The 22,827-nt window shown below is 40.1% G+C and overlaps 1 protein-coding gene across 1 annotated transcript in view; it reads left to right on the top strand.

Moving 5' to 3' along the window:
* LOC120052695 overlaps positions 1-22,524 on the top strand; it is a 40,245-nt gene extending 17,721 nt beyond the window's left edge. The window contains exons 38-63 of the mRNA XM_038999758.1: positions 95-250; positions 581-736; positions 1,061-1,222; positions 1,550-1,708; positions 2,033-2,194; positions 2,522-2,683; positions 3,014-3,169; positions 3,494-3,655; positions 3,980-4,141; positions 4,466-4,627; positions 4,955-5,116; positions 5,441-5,594; positions 7,475-7,658; positions 11,502-11,625; positions 11,818-11,995; positions 16,210-16,309; positions 17,897-18,158; positions 18,296-18,410; positions 18,921-19,011; positions 19,105-19,211; positions 19,341-19,554; positions 19,656-19,781; positions 20,329-20,435; positions 20,631-20,741; positions 21,938-22,064; positions 22,268-22,524. Coding sequence (XP_038855686.1) covers positions 95-250; positions 581-736; positions 1,061-1,222; positions 1,550-1,708; positions 2,033-2,194; positions 2,522-2,683; positions 3,014-3,169; positions 3,494-3,655; positions 3,980-4,141; positions 4,466-4,627; positions 4,955-5,116; positions 5,441-5,594; positions 7,475-7,658; positions 11,502-11,625; positions 11,818-11,995; positions 16,210-16,309; positions 17,897-18,158; positions 18,296-18,410; positions 18,921-19,011; positions 19,105-19,211; positions 19,341-19,554; positions 19,656-19,781; positions 20,329-20,435; positions 20,631-20,741; positions 21,938-22,064; positions 22,268-22,524 — 4,018 coding nt within the window. The remainder of the gene's footprint in view (positions 1-94; positions 251-580; positions 737-1,060; positions 1,223-1,549; positions 1,709-2,032; positions 2,195-2,521; positions 2,684-3,013; positions 3,170-3,493; positions 3,656-3,979; positions 4,142-4,465; positions 4,628-4,954; positions 5,117-5,440; positions 5,595-7,474; positions 7,659-11,501; positions 11,626-11,817; positions 11,996-16,209; positions 16,310-17,896; positions 18,159-18,295; positions 18,411-18,920; positions 19,012-19,104; positions 19,212-19,340; positions 19,555-19,655; positions 19,782-20,328; positions 20,436-20,630; positions 20,742-21,937; positions 22,065-22,267) is intronic.
* Positions 22,525-22,827: the final 303 nt, after the last annotated feature.

Here is a 22,827-nt window from a genome sequence, read left to right as displayed (position 1 = left end):
CAAGGTCTTCAGCAAAAGTGCTTCGATTACGAGATACGAGTGAAATGTTGTCAATGTGCACCAACAACACACATCCCGACAACAACAACAACAGTTCCTTCTACCACTACTCCTACACCCACTACTACAATCCTAACTTCGACAGCTCCATCTACAACAAAAACAACAACTCTGCCTTCCACCACTACTACACCTCCAACCTCTACTCCTACATCAACCTCAACAGGAGTATACACTACCCCGTGCAGTGGTGAAGAAAGTTGTGTGTGGTCAGACTGGATCAACCTTGGTCAGCCAACCTCTGGCTCTGAAGGTGGAGATAATGAATCCATTAAGAACATCATTGCTAGTGGTTATCACATTTGCTCAGCTCCAGAGGCAGTTGAATGTAGAGCAAAACAATACCCTGGACTTCAGATCTCTCAGCTTGGCCAAGACGTGACTTGCAATCCATCCGTTGGACTGATTTGTCAAAACAATAAGCACGGTCTTCAGCAAAAGTGCTTCGATTACGAGATACGAGTGAAATGTTGTCAATGTGCACCAACAACACACATCCCGACAACAACAACAACAACAGTTCCTTCTACCACTACTCCTACACCCACTACTACAATCCTAACTTCGACAGCTCCATCTACAACAAAAACAACAACTCTGCCTTCCACCACTACTACACCTCCAACCTCTACTCCTACATCAACCTCAACAGGAGTATACACTACCCCGTGCAGTGGTGAAGAAAGTTGTGTGTGGTCAGACTGGATCAACCTTGGTCAGCCAACCTCTGGCTCTGAAGGTGGAGATAATGAATCCATTAAGAACATCATTGCTAGTGGTTATCACATTTGCTCAGCTCCAGAGGCAGTTGAATGTAGAGCAAAACAATACCCTGGACTTCAGATCTCTCAGCTTGGCCAAGACGTGACTTGCAATCCATCCGTTGGACTGATTTGTCAAAACAATAAGCAAGGTCTTCAGCAAAAGTGCTTCGATTACGAGATACGAGTGAAATGTTGTCAATGTGCGCCAACAACACATGTCCCGACAACAACAACAGTTCCTTCTACCACTACTCCTACACCGACTTCTACAACGTTAACTTCGACAGCTCCATCTACATCTACAACAAAAACAACAACTCTGCCTTCCACCACTACTACACCTCCAACCTCTACTCCTACATCAACCTCAACAGGAGTATACACTACCCCGTGCAGTGGTGAAGAAAGTTGTGTGTGGTCAGACTGGATCAACCTTGGTCAGCCAACCTCTGGCTCTGAAGGTGGAGATAATGAATCCATTAAGAACATCATTGCTAGTGGTTATCACATTTGCTCAGCTCCAGAGGCAGTTGAATGTAGAGCAAAACAATACCCTGGACTTCAGATCTCTCAGCTTGGCCAAGACGTGACTTGCAATCCATCCGTTGGACTGATTTGTCAAAACAATAAGCAAGGTCTTCAGCAAAAGTGCTTCGATTACGAGATACGAGTGAAATGTTGTCAATGTGCACCAACAACACACATCCCGACAACAACAACAACAGCAGTTCCTTCTACCACTACTCCTACACCCACTACTACAATCCTAACTTCGACAGCTCCATCTACAACAAAAACAACAACTCTGCCTTCCACCACTACTACACCTCCAACCTCTACTCCTACATCAACCTCAACAGGAGTATACACTACCCCGTGCAGTGGTGAAGAAAGTTGTGTGTGGTCAGACTGGATCAACCTTGGTCAGCCAACCTCTGGCTCTGAAGGTGGAGATAATGAATCCATTAAGAACATCATTGCTAGTGGTTATCACATTTGCTCAGCTCCAGAGGCAGTTGAATGTAGAGCAAAACAATACCCTGGACTTCAGATCTCTCAGCTTGGCCAAGACGTGACTTGCAATCCATCCGTTGGACTGATTTGTCAAAACAATAAGCAAGGTCTTCAGCAAAAGTGCTTCGATTACGAGATACGAGTGAAATGTTGTCAATGTGCACCAACAACACACATCCCGACAACAACAACAGTTCCTTCTACCACTACTCCTACACCCACTACTACAATCCTAACTTCGACAGCTCCATCTACATCTACAACAAAAACAACAACTCTGCCTTCCACCACTACTACACCTCCAACCTCTACTCCTACATCAACCTCAACAGGAGTATACACTACCCCGTGCAGTGGTGAAGAAAGTTGTGTGTGGTCAGACTGGATCAACCTTGGTCAGCCAACCTCTGGCTCTGAAGGTGGAGATAATGAATCCATTAAGAACATCATTGCTAGTGGTTATCACATTTGCTCAGCTCCAGAGGCAGTTGAATGTAGAGCAAAACAATACCCTGGACTTCAGATCTCTCAGCTTGGCCAAGACGTGACTTGCAATCCATCCGTTGGACTGATTTGTCAAAACAATAAGCAAGGTCTTCAGCAAAAGTGCTTCGATTACGAGATACGAGTGAAATGTTGTCAATGTGCGCCAACAACACATGTCCCGACAACAACAACAACAGTTCCTTCTACCACTACTCCTACACTGACTTCTACAACGTTAACTTCGACAGCTCCATCTACATCTACAACAAAAACAACAACTCTGCCTTCCACCACTACTACACCTCCAACCTCTACTCCTACATCAACCTCAACAGGAGTATACACTACCCCGTGCAGTGGTGAAGAAAGTTGTGTGTGGTCAGACTGGATCAACCTTGGTCAGCCAACCTCTGGCTCTGAAGGTGGAGATAATGAATCCATTAAGAACATCATTGCTAGTGGTTATCACATTTGCTCAGCTCCAGAGGCAGTTGAATGTAGAGCAAAACAATACCCTGGACTTCAGATCTCTCAGCTTGGCCAAGACGTGACTTGCAATCCATCCGTTGGACTGATTTGTCAAAACAATAAGCAAGGTCTTCAGCAAAAGTGCTTCGATTACGAGATACGAGTGAAATGTTGTCAATGTGCACCAACAACACACATCCCGACAACAACAACAACAACAGTTCCTTCTACCACTACTCCTACACCCACTACTACAATCCTAACTTCGACAGCTCCATCTACAACAAAAACAACAACTCTGCCTTCCACCACTACTACACCTCCAACCTCTACTCCTACATCAACCTCAACAGGAGTATACACTACCCCGTGCAGTGGTGAAGAAAGTTGTGTGTGGTCAGACTGGATCAACCTTGGTCAGCCAACCTCTGGCTCTGAAGGTGGAGATAATGAATCCATTAAGAACATCATTGCTAGTGGTTATCACATTTGCTCAGCTCCAGAGGCAGTTGAATGTAGAGCAAAACAATACCCTGGACTTCAGATCTCTCAGCTTGGCCAAGACGTGACTTGCAATCCATCCGTTGGACTGATTTGTCAAAACAATAAGCAAGGTCTTCAGCAAAAGTGCTTCGATTACGAGATACGAGTGAAATGTTGTCAATGTGCACCCACAACACATATCCCGACAACAACAACAGTTCCTTCTACCACTACTCCTACACCCACTACTACAATCTTAACTTCGACAGCTCCATCTACATCTACAACAAAAACAACAACTCTGCCTTCCACCACTACTACACCTCCAACCTCTACTCCTACATCAACCTCAACAGGAGTATACACTACCCCGTGCAGTGGTGAAGAAAGTTGTGTGTGGTCAGACTGGATCAACCTTGGTCAGCCAACCTCTGGCTCTGAAGGTGGAGATAATGAATCCATTAAGAACATCATTGCTAGTGGTTATCACATTTGCTCAGCTCCAGAGGCAGTTGAATGTAGAGCAAAACAATACCCTGGACTTCAGATCTCTCAGCTTGGCCAAGACGTGACTTGCAATCCATCCGTTGGACTGATTTGTCAAAACAATAAGCAAGGTCTTCAGCAAAAGTGCTTCGATTACGAGATACGAGTGAAATGTTGTCAATGTGCGCCCACAACACATATCCCGACAACAACAACAGTTCCTTCTACCACTACTCCTACACCCACTACTACAATCTTAACTTCGACAGCTCCATCTACATCTACAACAAAAACAACAACTCTGCCTTCCACCACTACTACACCTCCAACCTCTACTCCTACATCAACCTCAACAGGAGTATACACTACCCCGTGCAGTGGTGAAGAAAGTTGTGTGTGGTCAGACTGGATCAACCTTGGTCAGCCAACCTCTGGCTCTGAAGGTGGAGATAATGAATCCATTAAGAACATCATTGCTAGTGGTTATCACATTTGCTCAGCTCCAGAGGCAGTTGAATGTAGAGCAAAACAATACCCTGGACTTCAGATCTCTCAGCTTGGCCAAGACGTGACTTGCAATCCATCCGTTGGACTGATTTGTCAAAACAATAAGCAAGGTCTTCAGCAAAAGTGCTTCGATTACGAGATACGAGTGAAATGTTGTCAATGTGCGCCAACAACACTTATCCCGACAACAACAACAGTTCCTTCTACCACTACTCCTACACCCACTACTACAATCTTAACTTCGACAGCTCCATATACATCTACAACAAAAACAACAACTCTGCCTTCCACCACTACTACACCTCCAACCTCTACTCCTACATCAACCTCAACAGGAGTATACACTACCCCGTGCAGTGGTGAAGAAAGTTGTGTGTGGTCAGACTGGATCAACCTTGGTCAGCCAACCTCTGGCTCTGAAGGTGGAGATAATGAATCCATTAAGAACATCATTGCTAGTGGTTATCACATTTGCTCAGCTCCAGAGGCAGTTGAATGTAGAGCAAAACAATACCCTGGACTTCAGATCTCTCAGCTTGGCCAAGACGTGACTTGCAATCCATCCGTTGGACTGATTTGTCAAAACAATAAGCAAGGTCTTCAGCAAAAGTGCTTCGATTACGAGATACGAGTGAAATGTTGTCAATGTGCGCCAACAACACATGTCCCGACAACAACAACAACAGTTCCTTCTACCACTACTCCTACACTGACTTCTACAACGTTAACTTCGACAGCTCCATCTACATCTACAACAAAAACAACAACTCTGCCTTCCACCACTACTACACCTCCAACCTCTACTCCTACATCAACCTCAACAGGAGTATACACTACCCCGTGCAGTGGTGAAGAAAGTTGTGTGTGGTCAGACTGGATCAACCTTGGTCAGCCAACCTCTGGCTCTGAAGGTGGAGATAATGAATCCATTAAGAACATCATTGCTAGTGGTTATCACATTTGCTCAGCTCCAGAGGCAGTTGAATGTAGAGCAAAACAATACCCTGGACTTCAGATCTCTCAGCTTGGCCAAGACGTGACTTGCAATCCATCCGTTGGACTGATTTGTCAAAACAATAAGCAAGGTCTTCAGCAAAAGTGCTTCGATTACGAGATACGAGTGAAATGTTGTCAATGTGCGCCAACAACACATGTCCCGACAACAACAACAGTTCCTTCTACCACTACTCCTACACCCACTACTACAATCTTAACTTCGACAGCTCCATCTACATCTACAACAAAAACAACAACTCTGCCTTCCACCACTACTACACCTCCAACCTCTACTCCTACATCAACCTCAACAGGAGTATACACTACCCCGTGCAGTGGTGAAGAAAGTTGTGTGTGGTCAGACTGGATCAACCTTGGTCAGCCAACCTCTGGCTCTGAAGGTGGAGATAATGAATCCATTAAGAACATCATTGCTAGTGGTTATCACATTTGCTCAGCTCCAGAGGCAGTTGAATGTAGAGCAAAACAATACCCTGGACTTCAGATCTCTCAGCTTGGCCAAGACGTGACTTGCAATCCATCCGTTGGACTGATTTGTCAAAACAATAAGCAAGGTCTTCAGCAAAAGTGCTTCGATTACGAGATACGAGTGAAATGTTGTCAATGTGCGCCCACAACACACATCCCGATCACCACAGAATTGGTTCCCACGACAACAACAACAACAACTCAGCCACCCATAACTAGTACTTTTCCTACAACCTCATTTCCTGTAATAACTGGTGGAACAATAACACCAACAAGTCCATCCACTGGAAACGTTTGTTTTTGCTATTTCAATCATCGTGATTTCTCCGTTGGTAAGTTTTTTTTTCTCCACCTTTTCACATTTGAAACCTTTTGTATATTACCATTAGTTCAGCCATTCGAATGTTCAATTTATATTGAATTATACATGTTAAATTGTACAAAATGTAATACTCTTCTAAATACTTTCAGGCTCAATTGTTTACAATGTCTCTGACCATGAAGGATGGTGCTACATTGGTCTCTGCAACAAGACTTGCAAAGTAGAAATCCGTTCCGTCAGATGTGATGTACCAACTACCCCAGTTACCACTACTTCACCCACCACTACACTGCTCCCAACAACAACAACAACAATACCACATACAACAGAAAGACCAACCACCACCACAAAATTTCCAACTGAGAAAAACTGTCCCCATGTACATCCTCCAAAACTGGTATTTTCTCTTCTATATCTAACCTTTTTGGAAACATTCCATTGGAATTATTATTTACAAAAGGGTGATTAATAACAAATATAAAAAATTATGATTTTGTAGACATTTCCTGTATGCCTAATACTTTTCTGTGTTTGTAGAATGGTGACAGTTGGATACATAACCAGTGCAGCAACAGAACATGTGCCAACGGGAAAGTTATCAATGAGAATGTACATTGTGAGACTCCGAAGCCTATAGCATGTGAAAATAACTATCCTCCAATCAAAGTGTATGACGAATCTGGATGCTGTTTCCACTATGTGTGTCAATGTAAGTTCACAACAAATTTAAAAATAAGTGTAGTCTTTGTTTTACAAAATGCACTTTAGCGATTGATTTTAGTTCAAAATCTGAAACATAATCCTTACTCTTGACTGGTTTAGAGTTATCTTATAGTTAATAGCAGTAAATGTACATGAATGTCTCACATTGGAAACATTTCAGCACCACACTATTCATTTAGCATAAAACTACCATATCCGTGTCCTTCTAAATGCTAATTGTTTTCTTCTTACAAAGGTATCTGCTATGGTTGGGGAGATCCTCACTATGTCACCTTTGATGGAACATACTATGGCTTCCAAGGAAATTGTTCTTACGTCTTGGTCAAAGAAATCCTGCCAAAGTACAACTTCAGTGTTATAATCGACAATTACTATTGTGATGCCCCAGATGGACTTTCCTGCCCTCAGTCTCTGACAATTTATTACCAATCTTACAAGATATTCATGACCACGAAGGATGTTGATGGAGTGTTCACAAGTCTGGTAACTAAAATATCTCAAATACTGTATGTTCAAGACATTTTTCCTATAATAGAGATTAGATTTTCGATTAGCTTAAATATTTATTAGCTTTCATTTAAGATGGATATACTTCCTCTATGTATTAGATATAGGAGATATTGGGTATACAAATTATTGTAACCATTTTGTCGATCTCTTAATATTTTTGTCTTAGATTTATGTAAACCAGCAACGCATCATCCCAGCATATGAGACCAAGGACTTCCGCATCACAGACAATGGAATTGAGACCCTTTTAGTCATACCAGCAATTAATGCCAAGGTGTCTTTCACTGGTCTTATGTTTAGCATATACCTGCCCTGGGACAAGTTCAGTGGCAACACTGAGGGACAGTGTGGTGAGTAAAGGTGTTTTATGGTCACTCTGTTACCATGATTACCCCATGATGTCTCATTGTCTAACGATGGTTTTCAATCTCATTCAGGTACATGTGACAATAACCGGACAGATGACTGCCGCTTGCCAAATGGGACTATCGATTCATCTTGTCCAGACATGGCACACCAATGGCATGTTTCTGACCACAATAACAGTCAGTGCACACCACCACCACCAGAGCAGCCACCAACACAAACAATAGGCTGCTATCCACCCATTTGTCTTCTCATTCAAAGCAAGTACGTAGCAATTAGTATTCACAATAAATCTACTCTGTAGTATCGATAACCTCTCAATCAGAATAATCTCAGTGCGAACAATAACTTGACATACTAAAACACGGCAATCATTTGACAAATCCTGATGACAAAACAAAGTGAATTATCATATTTAAGTATCTACTCTAACTGAAGCATAACCTCTTTTCAAGGGTCTTTGAGAGTTGCCATAAGATAATCCCCTACGAGCCATTCCGTGTGGCATGTATCTTTGATGCGTGTTATATGGATGATGTTACCATTGGCTGCACCAGCTTGCAGACCTATGCTGACGCATGTGCACAAGCAGGAGTCTGTATTGAGTGGAGAAATTATACAAATGGACAATGTGGTAAGTAGGTCACTCCTCAAGACCATAAAGCTCAGATAGCCTCTCTATGATGTAACTTATTGGTTATTTACCTTTTTATCTCCTGCTACAGACTTCACATGCGAAAAACCCAAGGTTTATAATGCCTGCGGCCCACAAGTTGAACCAACCTGTAATGCCTGGTATGTATAATGCTGTTCTTGTTCAGTGGATGGGTATAATGATTGGGAAAAGTCTCTCAGCTATTGATATTTTTTTGAATATCTCTGCAGGTACAATTTCAAATTTATCCAGACTCAAAATGAGTTCAGCGTCATGGGAGATATACAATTGGAGGGATGCTATTGCCCCCCTGGTACCACTTTGATGAGTTCCAGTTCAAACTACTGTATCCCCAGCTGTGGTAAGAATGGTCAAATAACAGCATTGTATATTGAGGGTGTGGTGACTTACAGTATTGTATTGTAATAGGAGCTACATCCTGCTGACCTTCACTTTGGGAAGCACAAAGTGTTAATTGTTCATTGCTACTGTAGTTGTCTTTTGAAAGCTGGTTTAGCTTTTTGTAAAAAAAAATAAATAAAAATGTCCACAGCATTTTTCAGACACTTCAATGGTGTGGGGTTTGGTTTATTTTGATTGATATTGATTTATCAAGTGATTCCGGTACATACAGTACATTATCAAAACTAAGTAGTGTAATGGACTTCAATGACTTCGTTTTTTAATGTATTTTTTTCTCTTTGGTTCATCAGATATTTGCCCGTTGCCAAATGGAGAATGGAAAGAGGTAAAATTGTGTTTGAATTTCACTCACGGGTTTTAGGAGGGCAGATAAACTATTCATTTCTGATATACACGTTAACATCATGTGGGTAGTTCACTTTTGACAATCATGTACAATAATGTATGCAATAATAATAACTACAATAATAATAATAATAATGTATTACATTTCTATAGTGCTTTTCATAGAACAAAGCGCTTCAGTAATTTAGGATTCCACACACTGAATGATTGAACTTTGTACTGGTAGTGTCCATACAAACCTTGATATGCTTAAAATGTTCCTCATTGCAGGCTAATGAGACCTGGGTGAGCAACTGCCAGGATTGTGTTTGTGACCCGAACAGTCTGGAAATCCAGTGTCAGCCTGTGGCATGCCAACATCAGCCTCCTCTCACCTGTGGTCAGGAGGGCCAAGTTAAGGTCGTAGAAACCGTTGACTGTTGTCAAAAGGACAAATGCGGTGAGTGACTTCTTTGGATAATATGCTCTTTATGGAGGCTTTGGAACAACTCAGTAAAAACATTTACATTTTTGGTGATTACCTAATATATGCAACCAATGTGGCCATTTGCACATTTTTTTTTACAATATTTTTTTCTTTCCAAACAGAGTGTGATGTCACACGATGCTCTGCTTCCAAGATAACTTGTCCAGTCGGATTCGAGACAGAGGCAACTATGGGAGTCTGCTGCCCAACGTATCAATGCCGTGAGTATGCGTTTGCATGTGCTTGAGTGTGTGTGTACAGTATTTGTGCATATCCTAGAAATCCCAACATGTTAGTTGCAGTATTAAATGATTTTCCATGTTCTTTGCCCCACAGTACCAAAGGATGTCTGTGTGTTTAACAACACTGAATATCAGGTGCGGATGCATTCTATGCTATGTTATTTGGCCAGTCCCACCACTTATAAATGATCAACACTTTTGAATGTAACTTATTAATAAAAGAGGACAATGTTATTTTACTTGCATACATTAATAAAAAAATAAGTTCAACTAAACAAATACCTTCATTAAGCTATCAGGGTGCAACAATATTTTTTGGTCAATCCATCCATCCACATTAGATAGGACAAAAAAAGCATCTCAATTCATAGATTTTCCATTGAAATATTGTATTTTCTCATTCCAGCCTGGTGCCAATGTTCCTGGGGACAAGTGTAAAAATTGTGTGTGTGGTGACAGAGTGGATGCCCAATCCCATCTACATATCATTGAGTGTCAACCTACTGAATGTGACACTCACTGCCAGCAGGTAAGTGATCTCCATTGACACATCGACACCCTTTGGCCTCATTATGTAATTCAACAATCTTAGTGTAATGTGAGTCCTTATCCATGTCAAAATATTATAATAACCCTGATTCCTATGTGTCCACTATGGGCTACTACTGGATAAGTGTAATTACTTGTGAGTTACCAGGATCACACATTGGTATAAGAGAGATCATAAAGGTTTTCTCCTCTCTGGTCTGTCTTCTTCCTTTCAGGGCTATGATCATCAAGCCGTTCCTGGGCAGTGTTGTGGGAAGTGTGTACAGACAAGCTGTGTGGTTATGCTGCCAGATAATACCACACACACTATTCAGGTAAAATAGCATCAGGCAGCATTATTTATCTCTCACACAGATTCGCAAATTGCATTTTGTTTTTTACAATTCATAAAACATATCAGTCCTATTTTAGCCTGATTATTTAAAAAGAGCAACATGTAATTGTAATCTAGCACTCAAGTGTTACGCAAAATAACTATCTTAGCAATGATATAGTATATCTTATCTTTTATCATTTGAAGAATCTCCTGTTGATATATTTCACATTCTCACCTCTACAGCCTGGTTCTGTCTGGATACCATCTGGAGACAAGTGTCTCAAGTTTGAGTGTGCAAAGATTATGGACCAATTCATCCCAATTGAGGCTAAGACTGTGTGCCCTGACTTCTACCCAGAAGACTGCATACCCGTAAGTTACAATAACCATCTGGCAAATTATCTGGGTCTGGGAAACTGGCCCATTTAAAAACAACTGGACAATGTGAAAAATCATACTTGTGAAATACAGTTTAAACATGCCCAGTCACTCAGACCAAGGCCTGTTGCTTAATATAGTATACCTACTGTGTATTTATGTGAGGTTATTGACACCTGCTGCTTAAAGTGAACAATGCAAGAACACTGCACTGAAAAACATGTGGAGACAGTTTGGTAAACGCTACGTCAGTGACTTAAAAATGTTCTTGTTTTTTCTTCCATTTTCTTGTTTTTAAGGGAACTGAAGTCATTGCTCCAGATGGTTGCTGCCATGTCTGTGAGTGTCTTTTTAACACCATCCTTTTTGATAGACATTTGTAAATCATTCTTGCCCTTTATCATGCATTGAAAAAACTATTTTAGCTTTTGAAATTGACACTTTTGTGTGCAGGTATTCCAATAACTAAGCCATGCAACGTGACAAAGGGCAAAGTGTACCTGGACAGCAATGGCTGCAAGTCTGCAAACGAGGTGGACGTGACAACATGCGGTGGATCCTGTGGCACCTATGCCATGTGAGTATTTTGATCATTACTGAAATATTTCAGGAACACTAACACATTAATCCTCCCAATTAAACAGAATTGGGCTGCCTGTCTACATGCAAACTACAAATTATATTTGTAAACACAGCCAATGTTATATAATTACAACTGCTACCATCATTACTTCCACTTAATAACATCACCTCTCCTTTCTTCTTTCAGGTATTCTCGTGAGGCCAACATGATGGAGCGCTCTTGTACCTGCTGTCGGGAAGTATCCACCACCAAGAAGGAAGTGGAGATGATCTGCCCAGACGGGTCAAAGTTCAACCACTCCTACATCCACATCAATAAATGTGGCTGCCAGAGGACAGAGTGCGTGACCCCAGAGGCGACCCAGGTCACAAGGTCACGACGCAGGAGAAGATGAATAACTCTTCACTACCATCCATTTACTGCTTAGATTAGTTCTCTATTTACGTTCAACTTGTTCACTTTCCTGCAAAGTAATCTGCTAAACGTAAGAGAAATAGTTTCAGCTTCTTATTCAGTTTATTTTGTTTTAGCCATTCAAAACACATAAATAAAGTTGGCAATAGGCTATGCATATATACCACATGCTTGTTTTCATTCCTTTAGAAATGAAGTTGGGAAATATTTGATTGCAGACACCCAGTTCAACAATGACTTATCCTCTTCCTGTCTGGAACAACCACAATTCAAAGTGTCAAACACTTATTTCAATTTGAGATGGTGTTAGTTTAGAGAAACGGATCAGAAATCTAAAGGTTGCTGTTTCAGATCCCTGGCACCACCTCCTACTGTTGTCCTTGAGCAACTTACTTAGCTAACCTCTAGATATATCCAGGGACAGCACTGTGGCTGACCCTGTGCTCCTCCCTATACAGTACTAAAGACACAATTTCATCTTAGAGGAATAATAAAGTAATAAAGTATTATGCACTTAAACGATTTCTTTCAAATGTTTTTGATAGTGTTTGTCAAACTGTGTGAACAGAAATGGGAAGGTTCCCACCTTAGTTGGAGGGAATGAAATAACTATTTTGCTATTATAACCAGTCCACTGTTACAGATGACTTACCTTACTGATGTTGTAGCCTCACAACAATCAGACAAAATGTGAAATAGACTTGATTCAAATCAAAACTAATATTGCAGAAAAGAGCACTATACCTGCTTTATAACATGATCATGTTGTACTGACTTGTCTACAACTGGCATAACAAGTGTTGGTGTCCAAAAGGACATTTTGCTGACATCTTTTAGTTAGTTGAGGCTTAAGAGGCTGTTTAAAAGGAAAAATACTTTCGACAGTTTTTTTGAAGACCCTAACCTGAAAGAGAATGATTTTCAAAAACATACAATTGATTTCAATAAAAGTCAGTGTGGTGCCAAGTGCTATGGGCAGGATAGACAGATTTTTTTGTAGATTATGCCTTGAGGTGGAGTGGATTAGATACACATTTCAATGCTAATTGTATTGACGCTGAATCAACATTGAAAGTCCCACCTATGTAGGCAAACAACATTTCTGTGAGATTAAAAGTATGCAGTAAAACAGGTAGGGTCAACTTAATAGGGACCCCATTGCCCAAAGGCCATAATACTAGGACTGTTTATTAGTTTTACCCAGCTCCAGGCACTGTATACTTGCTGCCAAGTCATCAAAAAGGAACTCTGAGCTCATAGGAAGTGGGTCCTATGTGTGACATAATTAGACCAGGCACAGTAAAATACCCATGAAATAATATAATAATTAAGCAATATATATTATTTTTTTATGTAAACATTTCTCAAACATAGTGTTGTAGAGAACTTCTCTTTACTAGCCTATATAGCCAATAAACAGTAACATATGTTGCTCAACTGTGTGCTCCACCCTGGATAGTTAATCCTGAGTCATTTCTCCCACTCTATTCAACATGTTTTAATATTACACTTACTTTTACATAAAGGTTCCTGTATCAACCTACCTCAATCTAACCTTTAGTTACACTTAACATTAAGCTGTCACCCATAAATCATCACAGTTTGTTTGAGTTATTCAGAGTGCTCATCAACTTGCTCTGTATAATATTACTTCTGTATGCTGAATTGAGTTTACTCTCAACCTCAATCTATTTACCCAGAGCTTGTGTAATAATGGTTCTATACAAAAACCAAGTATAGCTATGACGATAGAGCAGCCAAATACGCAACCCAGAGCTGCTAAACTCATCAAACATTGTTGAAGCCTTTGGGTAAGGTGGAGCCGCACACAGCCTCTGGCAAGACCTAGGTGGGGATGGGTGGGGAAGGATGGATAGGCTATTCAGTGAAGGCTTTGTTAGGAAAGAAACCACCTGGGGTGTAGACACAAGGGCATATGCCATAGCCTAGGCGGTGTGAAAGACATTTAAAGGCTGGGTCAATTATCAGTCATAAATCAGTCATTAGCATTTTGGATGAGTGCCCTAGGTACGGTAGTGAGGTTTGAGCTCTGTATGAATTCCAGACTGACCACTATGAATATTCCATTGTCCAATGTAAAGATGGGTCAGATACAAAAAGGATTAACCTGCAAACCTGCAAACCTGCAACAGATTCTACCCTATAGCAGATGAATGTAGACATGATCATATACAGATATGATCATTTCACACATAGGTCGGCTCTGTCAGCAATGGATGATAAAAAAAAGTTAGATGATTGACCTCATAAAAAAAGGCAACTCTTCCACAAATGTTGATCACCTGACGGTACAATATTTAATGTGTTACATTCATGGCAGGAAAATCACTAAAACCAAACAGGATTTGGCTTGACAGAACTGCCAAAATGAAGGAAACACCAACATAAAGTATCTTAACTGGGCGTTAGAACATAAACCCCCACACACACACACACACACACGCACGCACGCACGCACACACACACACACACACACACACACACACACACACACACACACACACACACACACACACACACACACACACACACACACACACACACACACACACACACACACACACACACACACACACATACACACGACCATGCTAAACATGATGGAATGTTAATTGCTTAATTAACTCAGGAACCACATCTGTGTGGAAGCACCTGCTTTTCAATTTGTATCCCTCATTTACTCATGTGATTCCTTTATTTTGGCAGTTACATATGCAACGGTGGTAAAATAAGTTAGTATCAATGTAAAATGAAATGTAGAAAGCCATGCAGGTATAGCAAACTTGTGTAATGGGTTTTAAGTCAAATGTGTACTTTCTGGTCGTTTAGTGTGATATTTTACATGTGGCACATATTTATGTTGAGACACGTAACATATTGACATTTTTTAAATGTATGCTTAAAGTGAGGGTTTGAAGGTATGTCTAATCTTACCAATAACCATAAGCCTTAAAATGACAACCATCAATTGAACAGGGAACGTTTGACAAAAAAGTAAAAAAAGTAACATTTTCAAACATGAATTTGGAAAACATAGATATGCTATGAAACATAAAAAATGCTAATATGTTACTAAAGCTAAGTTAATTTTGCAACAGCATGGGCTGTATGTGCTATATACAAACTAGTTATTCCTGTTGAGTTTAAAAACACCCCAAAAATAATAGCTTGATACTGTTGATAGACTTAGTGGCCATATGAGAAAGCTGAAGTGATTAACGTTATAATAGTTGTGAAATAATACTTACAATAGTTGTGCAAAAATGCACATTAGTGTGTTAAAATAATTTTTGAATTATTTTCAATTTAATATATACATATTTTTAATCAGGATGCAGTTCCTGGATCAGCTCGGTGAGTCACACTAGTCCATGAATACTAACTATGAATACAATTAGCCTGATCGCTCCTTTGAGCAACAGCAGCGAGACAAATGTTTGCATTTGGACAATGTGTGCTCAAGATACTGAGCCAATAGAGTGGATTAATGTATTATTAATCCGCTATACATTGGCTGAGTTTTTGATGGCTGTGGAGATACACTTTTTTGTTCTATCAAACCTCACTACTTATTTATTATGAATGTATCTGTAATTACACATTCAAATTTACATTACATAAAGAAAAAAACATGTATTGTGTTGTGGACACCAGGAGTAGTATATGCTGCATTTTGGATAATGGAGATCCTAATACAATACCAAATACCAAAAGCTTAAACCACTGGAGTGGAGTTGCTGCCTGAGATAGATACTGAATGAGGAAGGAAGGCACCTCTCCTTGTAAAAATGGAATCACATAAGACTATTAAGTAACTTCTCTTGTGCAATATAGATGTGTAGGTCTATAATAAAGCACATTATGAACCCCCTGAGTTTATAATAACAATAGGGGTACACAACTAATCCCAATAATCGAATACTTAATGAAAATAGCTAAATCTGTATAAAAATGCTCATGCTTAATATACTGTTAATGTACTGAAAAACCTCATAGACAGAACATTGAAGTCTTAAAGTCGTCATTGAGCCATGTTTAACCTTTGGCCCCACCTTTGTGTTAACCTTTAAGGTCCCTCCTCAAATACAGGTGGTTATAAAAACCAGATCCATCCTAAGCACCTCTCTCATATCACCTGTGTAGGACCTGTTCACTACCCACCGGATCACCATGGGGACAACCAAGGATACACCGATATGGAGGCTGATATGCCTGGCACTACTGATCAAATCAACACAAACAGGTTGGTAGAATATTTATTAATTTGCCTGAATCAGAAACTATTCTGATTATTACTATAATATAATTATTCTACATTTTTAAAAGTCTGACAAATCTGTAAAATCTACATATTATTTCATAAATCAGACTGATTGTTAATTACAAATAGTAAATATTCAGGACAACGCCAAATGATTACGATTATTGACACTCAGCAGGTCGATAGGTTTTAAAAGCTGTAACCACAAGTTTAGTATGATTAGGTCACTTTCAGATTTGATAACATACACTATATATTTTATGTAAAATCTCATTATGTAAAAAAAAAAAAATGCATTAGCTATTCAGAAATGTACCAACACACAGAAAAGTGATTACATGAATTATACATGCATTTGAAAGAATTTGACAGTAGGCATACAGTAGCAGTCATATGATCATATGATTACATTATTCATTTAAATGTTCATCCTATTTCTGTTCCTTATACACATTTGTTTATGAGATTGTTTCTGTCTAAATTTGAAAATGTTACACATTTGTGGTGAAAAATCAGAAACTTTGTAGAAATCGTTATAATTTGTGATTGTTATCATGAGTGGTTGTAGCATAGTTTATAGTGTTATAAATACATAAAGCACTCCCCACAATGGGTGTGTTCAATAAAAATGTTGATTGGGAATGAAAACAAGAACAGAATACAGACAAAAACTCAAATGTATATCGTTAAAATATCAGTTGTGGTAAGTATGTCTGATATTACTCAAATAATACTGACAGGAAACATTTGATGCCTAAATATGTAAAATAGGAACTGAACTGTCATCGAAATTCAATGTGTTTAGTTTAGACAGCAGATGACACTTGATTAAGGAATCTTCAGCCTGTTGCATGTGTCGGATGACCTGTCAGCCAGGGCTGACTATTCCAAAAGTTTTGACCCCACCTACGCAATTCATAGAACATCAAAGTAGTTCAGGCAGAGAAGATTGACCCTAAAACATTGATTTTACAATTGTTATCCCCTTGCAGCTGTTTGAATCAATTGTCAAGTGAAATGAAGTGCCACATTAACCATGCAGCTTTTGGTAAACTAGGGTCTCGATTCAATCCCTACTGTCGTACTTGAAATTTGAAGGTAATTTCCGATTGAGCCGACATATGCAGTGTTTACCATGAACGCAAACTCTGCGAACGCAGGAACATTCCCATTAAAATTCCGTTGCATGATAGCGCTTAACTTTGGCGATACGGATTTAATGGAGCCTTAGGTTCGCCATAAATATTGAATGGGTCACATCATGCCTCAAATGTCCCTTCGTCTGGACATACTGCTGTGCAAATCAAATACACTTCTAAAAGCGCAGTGCAACAATCTATATCTGCAATGATTGAATTCCATCTGGAATGTTCATATAATATTGTAAAATACTCATGAATTGCTTTTATTTCAGTGAGCCCCACAACAAGTGTAACAATCATCCCGACAATGATCACAACGATACCCACACTTTCAGGTAAATGACTGACAGAATGCACACTGAATAAATTACTGGGTATCCATCAATAAGCTAAGAAGGAACTGACATTTGTATTCCTTGTCCCTCAGGAGTGAATGCCTCACACAATGACCAGGTCTGCAGCACATGGGGTAACTACCATTTCAAGACCTTCGACGGGGATTTTTTTCAGCTCCCCTCCACCTGCAACCATGTTGTGACCTCACTGTGTAAGAGCAGCTATGAGGCTTTCAACATACAGATGAGGCGGCAGGTGGTGAACAACCAGCCCACCATTAGCAAGATCACCATGAAGCTGGATGGTGTAGTGGTGGAGCTATCCAAGGGTGTTGTTGTGGTCAATGGGCAGACGTGAGTTTCCCTGTCATTTGACTTATACGCCATTCTGCAAGCACCTCTCTTGAGGATTTTGTGCTACATTCTGGAATTTAATAAACTTTACAATAATAATGTATAGGATGACCTTAAGCATCTTCTTCCTCCTGAAGGGTGACCCTGCCGTTCAGCTTGTCTGGAGTCAGCATCGTGAAGACTACATCCAATGTGAAGGTCGTAGCCAAACTGGGGCTGGTTGCTGTTTGGAACAAGGATGACTCCCTAATGGTAAAATACCTGCTTTTCTTAATTTTACTCTTCAATGGTTGATTAGTTAATAATGTTAAAATTTTCTTTAGATTAAAAGCATAGCATCTTTGCCTTCAATGGCAATGATCAGCAGTTGATCGTGATGGGGGAGACACCTGTTTTTGGCTGCACCTTGTTGGCTGAATCACTGTCTACTCCCCTCCTAAAATATTAACATTGAAAGGCAGAATTACCTGAAGAACGAGGATGAATTAAACAGGATATGTGAAGATGTATACGCTATACACACACAGGCTAATGTTCCAATGTTTATTTGATGAAGTGTTTGCAAATATTTGTAGATTTGAATTACATTTTCTGTCACTCCCTAATACAAAGACAAAGACTTTAATAAGAAGACTTTAATACAAAGACTTTAATACAAATAAAGAGTATTAACATGGAGGATAGCCAAGACTGAACATGTGAATGGTGCTGAACAGGATGAGATTTTGTGAACAAAACACATTGTATCTGGTCATTCTACAGATTGAAATGAACGAGAAGTACAGAAACCAGACCTGCGGACTGTGTGGTGACTTCAATGAAGTCCAAACATACAACGAGTTCATCATCAATGGTAAAATAATTTCTGAAAATGCCAAAACTGAAATGTACCTACATTACATACTGTAGGTGGAAAAGCTAATTGTCAATGTCTGTGTTGTTGCAGGTGGGAAACTCTCTAGCTCTGACTATGGAAACCTCTGGAAACTGGATGGCCCTCTGGAAGTCTGTGAGGAGCCTATGCTAACTTCTGTGGAGAGTTGTGGAGATGAGGTATCAAATTCAAACCATAGAAGAAGAATACAAAACAATGTTAATAGAAGTTAGAAATAGCAATTAATCCATGTGATCCAACAAATGTTTTCTATATGGTAACCTTTTGTGGTTTGTCTCTATTTGTAGGAATTTTGTCAGCAGCTACTCTCCAGTGCAGCTTTCAGTAGCTGCGCTAATTATTTGGACATGGACTCCTTCATCAAGACCTGCCTTGCAGACCTGTGCCACTGTGATAACAGCACCAACTCCTTCTGCCTGTGCAACACCATCTCAGAGTACTCCCGTCAGTGTGTTCACGCAGGGGGGAAGCCCCAGCAATGGAGGACTGAACAGTTCTGCTGTAAGCATGCATATACTCTTCAACATGACCAGCAAACACTAAATGATCATGTTCACAATCTATTTTAAGGAAACAGTTAATCACAATCTTTATTTTCTCAGATAAGACATGCCCCTACAACATGGAGTACCAGGAGTGTGGAAGCCCCTGTGTTGACACCTGCTCCAACCCAGAGGCCAGCCAGTTGTGTGAAGACCACTGTACAGACGGCTGCTTCTGTCCTCTAGGTACCACATAGGTTCAACTCTGTTGTACAAGTTAACCTTAAGCACATCATGAAAACACCACACCTTTTACCCATTATGCCTTTTATGTCAACGTGTGCAAAAGTCTTTGATAATGAAATAAGTAAATATTGGATGTTTCTCTCAGTTACTTTCTCGAGTCAATGAAGTTCTCTGTGTAAAGAACACATTAGAATAACTTAAATCTACTGAATTCTGCCTGATCTCTCACCAAATAGGTACTGTTTTTGATGATGTCAGCAACAGTGGCTGTATTCCATTGAGCGAATGCCTTTGTGTCCACAATGGACAAGTATACAAATCTGGAGAATCTTACACCAGCAACTGTAAAGAATGGTAGGCCAAGTACATCATCTGATTTAAACATCACATATCCCATGCCTCATTTTCATGAATCATGCCAAAATCTACATTGTGATATAGAAACTATATCATAAATATTTATAAAATACTGTATGAATGCAGTTGTGATATGAGCCTGTAAATGTTCCCTTTAGCACATGTGCTGGTGGTCAGTGGGCCTGTACAGACAAGGACTGTCCTGGGACCTGCTCTGTGGAGGGAGGATCCCACATCAACACCTATGATGGGAAAGCCTACACCTTCCATGGGGACTGCTCTTACATTCTGACCAAGGTCAGTGCATGTGGTGCAGTATAGCAAAGCAATAGATGCAAGTAGAAACTCTTGATACGTTTACAGTGCAAACTAAGGTGAAAAGGTGAGGTAAAATAGCTTTTCCTGAAGCCATATGTTGACATAGAAATGGGTCCAAACGAGTCACTCTCGTTTCATGTTTTTGCCTTCAAAATCATGCTTGTTTTCTTTCAGCAATGCAATGGAACTGAATTCACCGTGCTGGGAGACATTGTGAAGTGTGGGTTGACTGACACTCAGACCTGTATGAGGGCTGTTACCCTAGCCCTCTCCAGCAGATCCACCGTAAGACAACTCTCCAAATATGTTTCAGAGAAAATAACAGAATGACCTGTCAACCTATTTCCAAACCAAATCACTTCTTGAAGATAATTATACTGGCTTGCAAATAAATGTCCCTAAAACTTTTTGACTACACACACAATAACCTTCTTAAAATTGCCCTGATTTGGCAAATATTGCCAGGCTGTTTGCAATCTTTTAAAATGCTCATGCATGGTAATGTTTGTGTCTAGAGGGGATTGTTCAATAAACATATATGAACCAATTAGAATTTTTTTGAATCCATTATCTTATCTAATTCACAGGTGATCCGAGTCCAGTCATGTGGAAGTGTTTTTGTAAATCAGATTCTTTCTCAGCTCCCACTCAATACAGGTGAGACAATCCATTGTAATGCCAAATTAAATTGTAGTGTGGATCAGTGTATGAACTCCATATCATTTATATTCACTAGATGAAGCCTTAATGATGTCCATCTATTTATTTCATGTATTGCAGCTGAAGTGACCGTCTTCAAGCCCTCCTCATTCTACATTGTTATCCAGACAACTCTTGGAGTTCAACTTCAGATCCAGCTTTCACCAGTTATGCAGATCTACATAACTGCCATCTCATCCTACAAAGGAACAACCTGTGGTATGCTTCAGATTCATCCATCAGTTTCATACCTTTTTCTTCGGTATCTCTATTCATAAACATCTAATAACATCAAATAACTTCAATTATTTTCCACAGGCCTTTGCGGAAACTACAATGACGTTCAGGCAGATGAGTTCAGAGTCATCAGTGGATTGGTGGAGGGCACAGCTGTAGCTTTTGCCAACACATGGAAAACCATGGCCAGCTGCCCTGATGTCAAGACTAGCTTTGAAAACCCCTGCAGTTTGAGCATCGAAAATGGTACATATTTATTAAGCCTACGGATTAATCACTATTTGAATGATTATAACAAAGTTATATAAGATAGTATATGCTTATGTTGATATTATGATTGTCTTTTTCACAGAGAAATATGCCCAGCACTGGTGTTCCATGTTATCGGATCCTAAAGGAGTGTTCTCCCCTTGCCATTCTGAAATAAGACCAGACACCTACAAAACCGTAAGTTAGTTAAGAAGGATACAATCATAAAGTAAAACCATTAAACTCTTATGTGATGAGGTTATAGTCTTGACACACTTTGACTCTTTTTCCAACAGAACTGCATGTATGACAGCTGTAACTGTGAGAAGAGTGAGGACTGCATGTGTGCTGCCGTCTCCTCTTATGTCCACGCTTGTGCTGCCGAGGGTATCCAGCTCAGTGGCTGGAGAGACACTATCTGCAGTGAGTAGACAGCACGGCACCATGGAGACCTCTCGCAATGTGTCATTATAATGAGTGCTGATTAAATTGATTAGAATAGAATGATTTTACTGAAACAACAACAGTAGTTACTAAATACAAATAACCTGAAAACTGCACAAATACAAAGATATAAGGAAATCAATATCTTGCTAATACTACTCATATCTAATGACTTTTCTCAGATAAATTCGCCACCTGTCCCAGTCAAACAGTTTATACCTACAACATGACCAGCTGTGGACGCACCTGCCGCTCACTGAGCATGACAGACCAATCTTGCCAGGTGAAGTTTGTTCTGGTGGACGGCTGTGGCTGTGCAGAGGGCACCTACATGGACGAGGCTGCCAAGTGTGTTGCCCCCACCAACTGTCCCTGCTATGACAAGGGCTCGGTGGTCCCTGCAGGAGAGACTATCAGCAGAGACGGTGCCACCTGGTAAGAACCTCCCTCATACATATAAAGACAGCAGTAGACAGCAGGAGCGGTAGAGATACTCTCAATGATTGGCTATGAAAAGCCAACTGACATTTATTCCTGAGGTGCTGAGTTGTTGCACCCTCGACAACTACTGTGATTATTATTATTATTTATGAACATTTGAACATCTTGGCCATGTTCTGTTATAATCTCCACCCGGCACAGCCAGAAGAGGACTGGCCACCCCTCATAGCCTGGTTCCTCTCTAGGTTTCTTACTAGGTTTTGACCTTTCTAGGGAGTTTTTCCTAGCCACAGTGCTTCTA

The sequence above is a fragment of the Salvelinus namaycush genome, chromosome 1, assembly GCF_016432855.1.
Source record: "Salvelinus namaycush isolate Seneca chromosome 1, SaNama_1.0, whole genome shotgun sequence".
NCBI lineage: Eukaryota > Metazoa > Chordata > Actinopteri > Salmoniformes > Salmonidae > Salvelinus > Salvelinus namaycush.
This window is presented reverse-complemented; position numbering and strand designations above follow the sequence as displayed.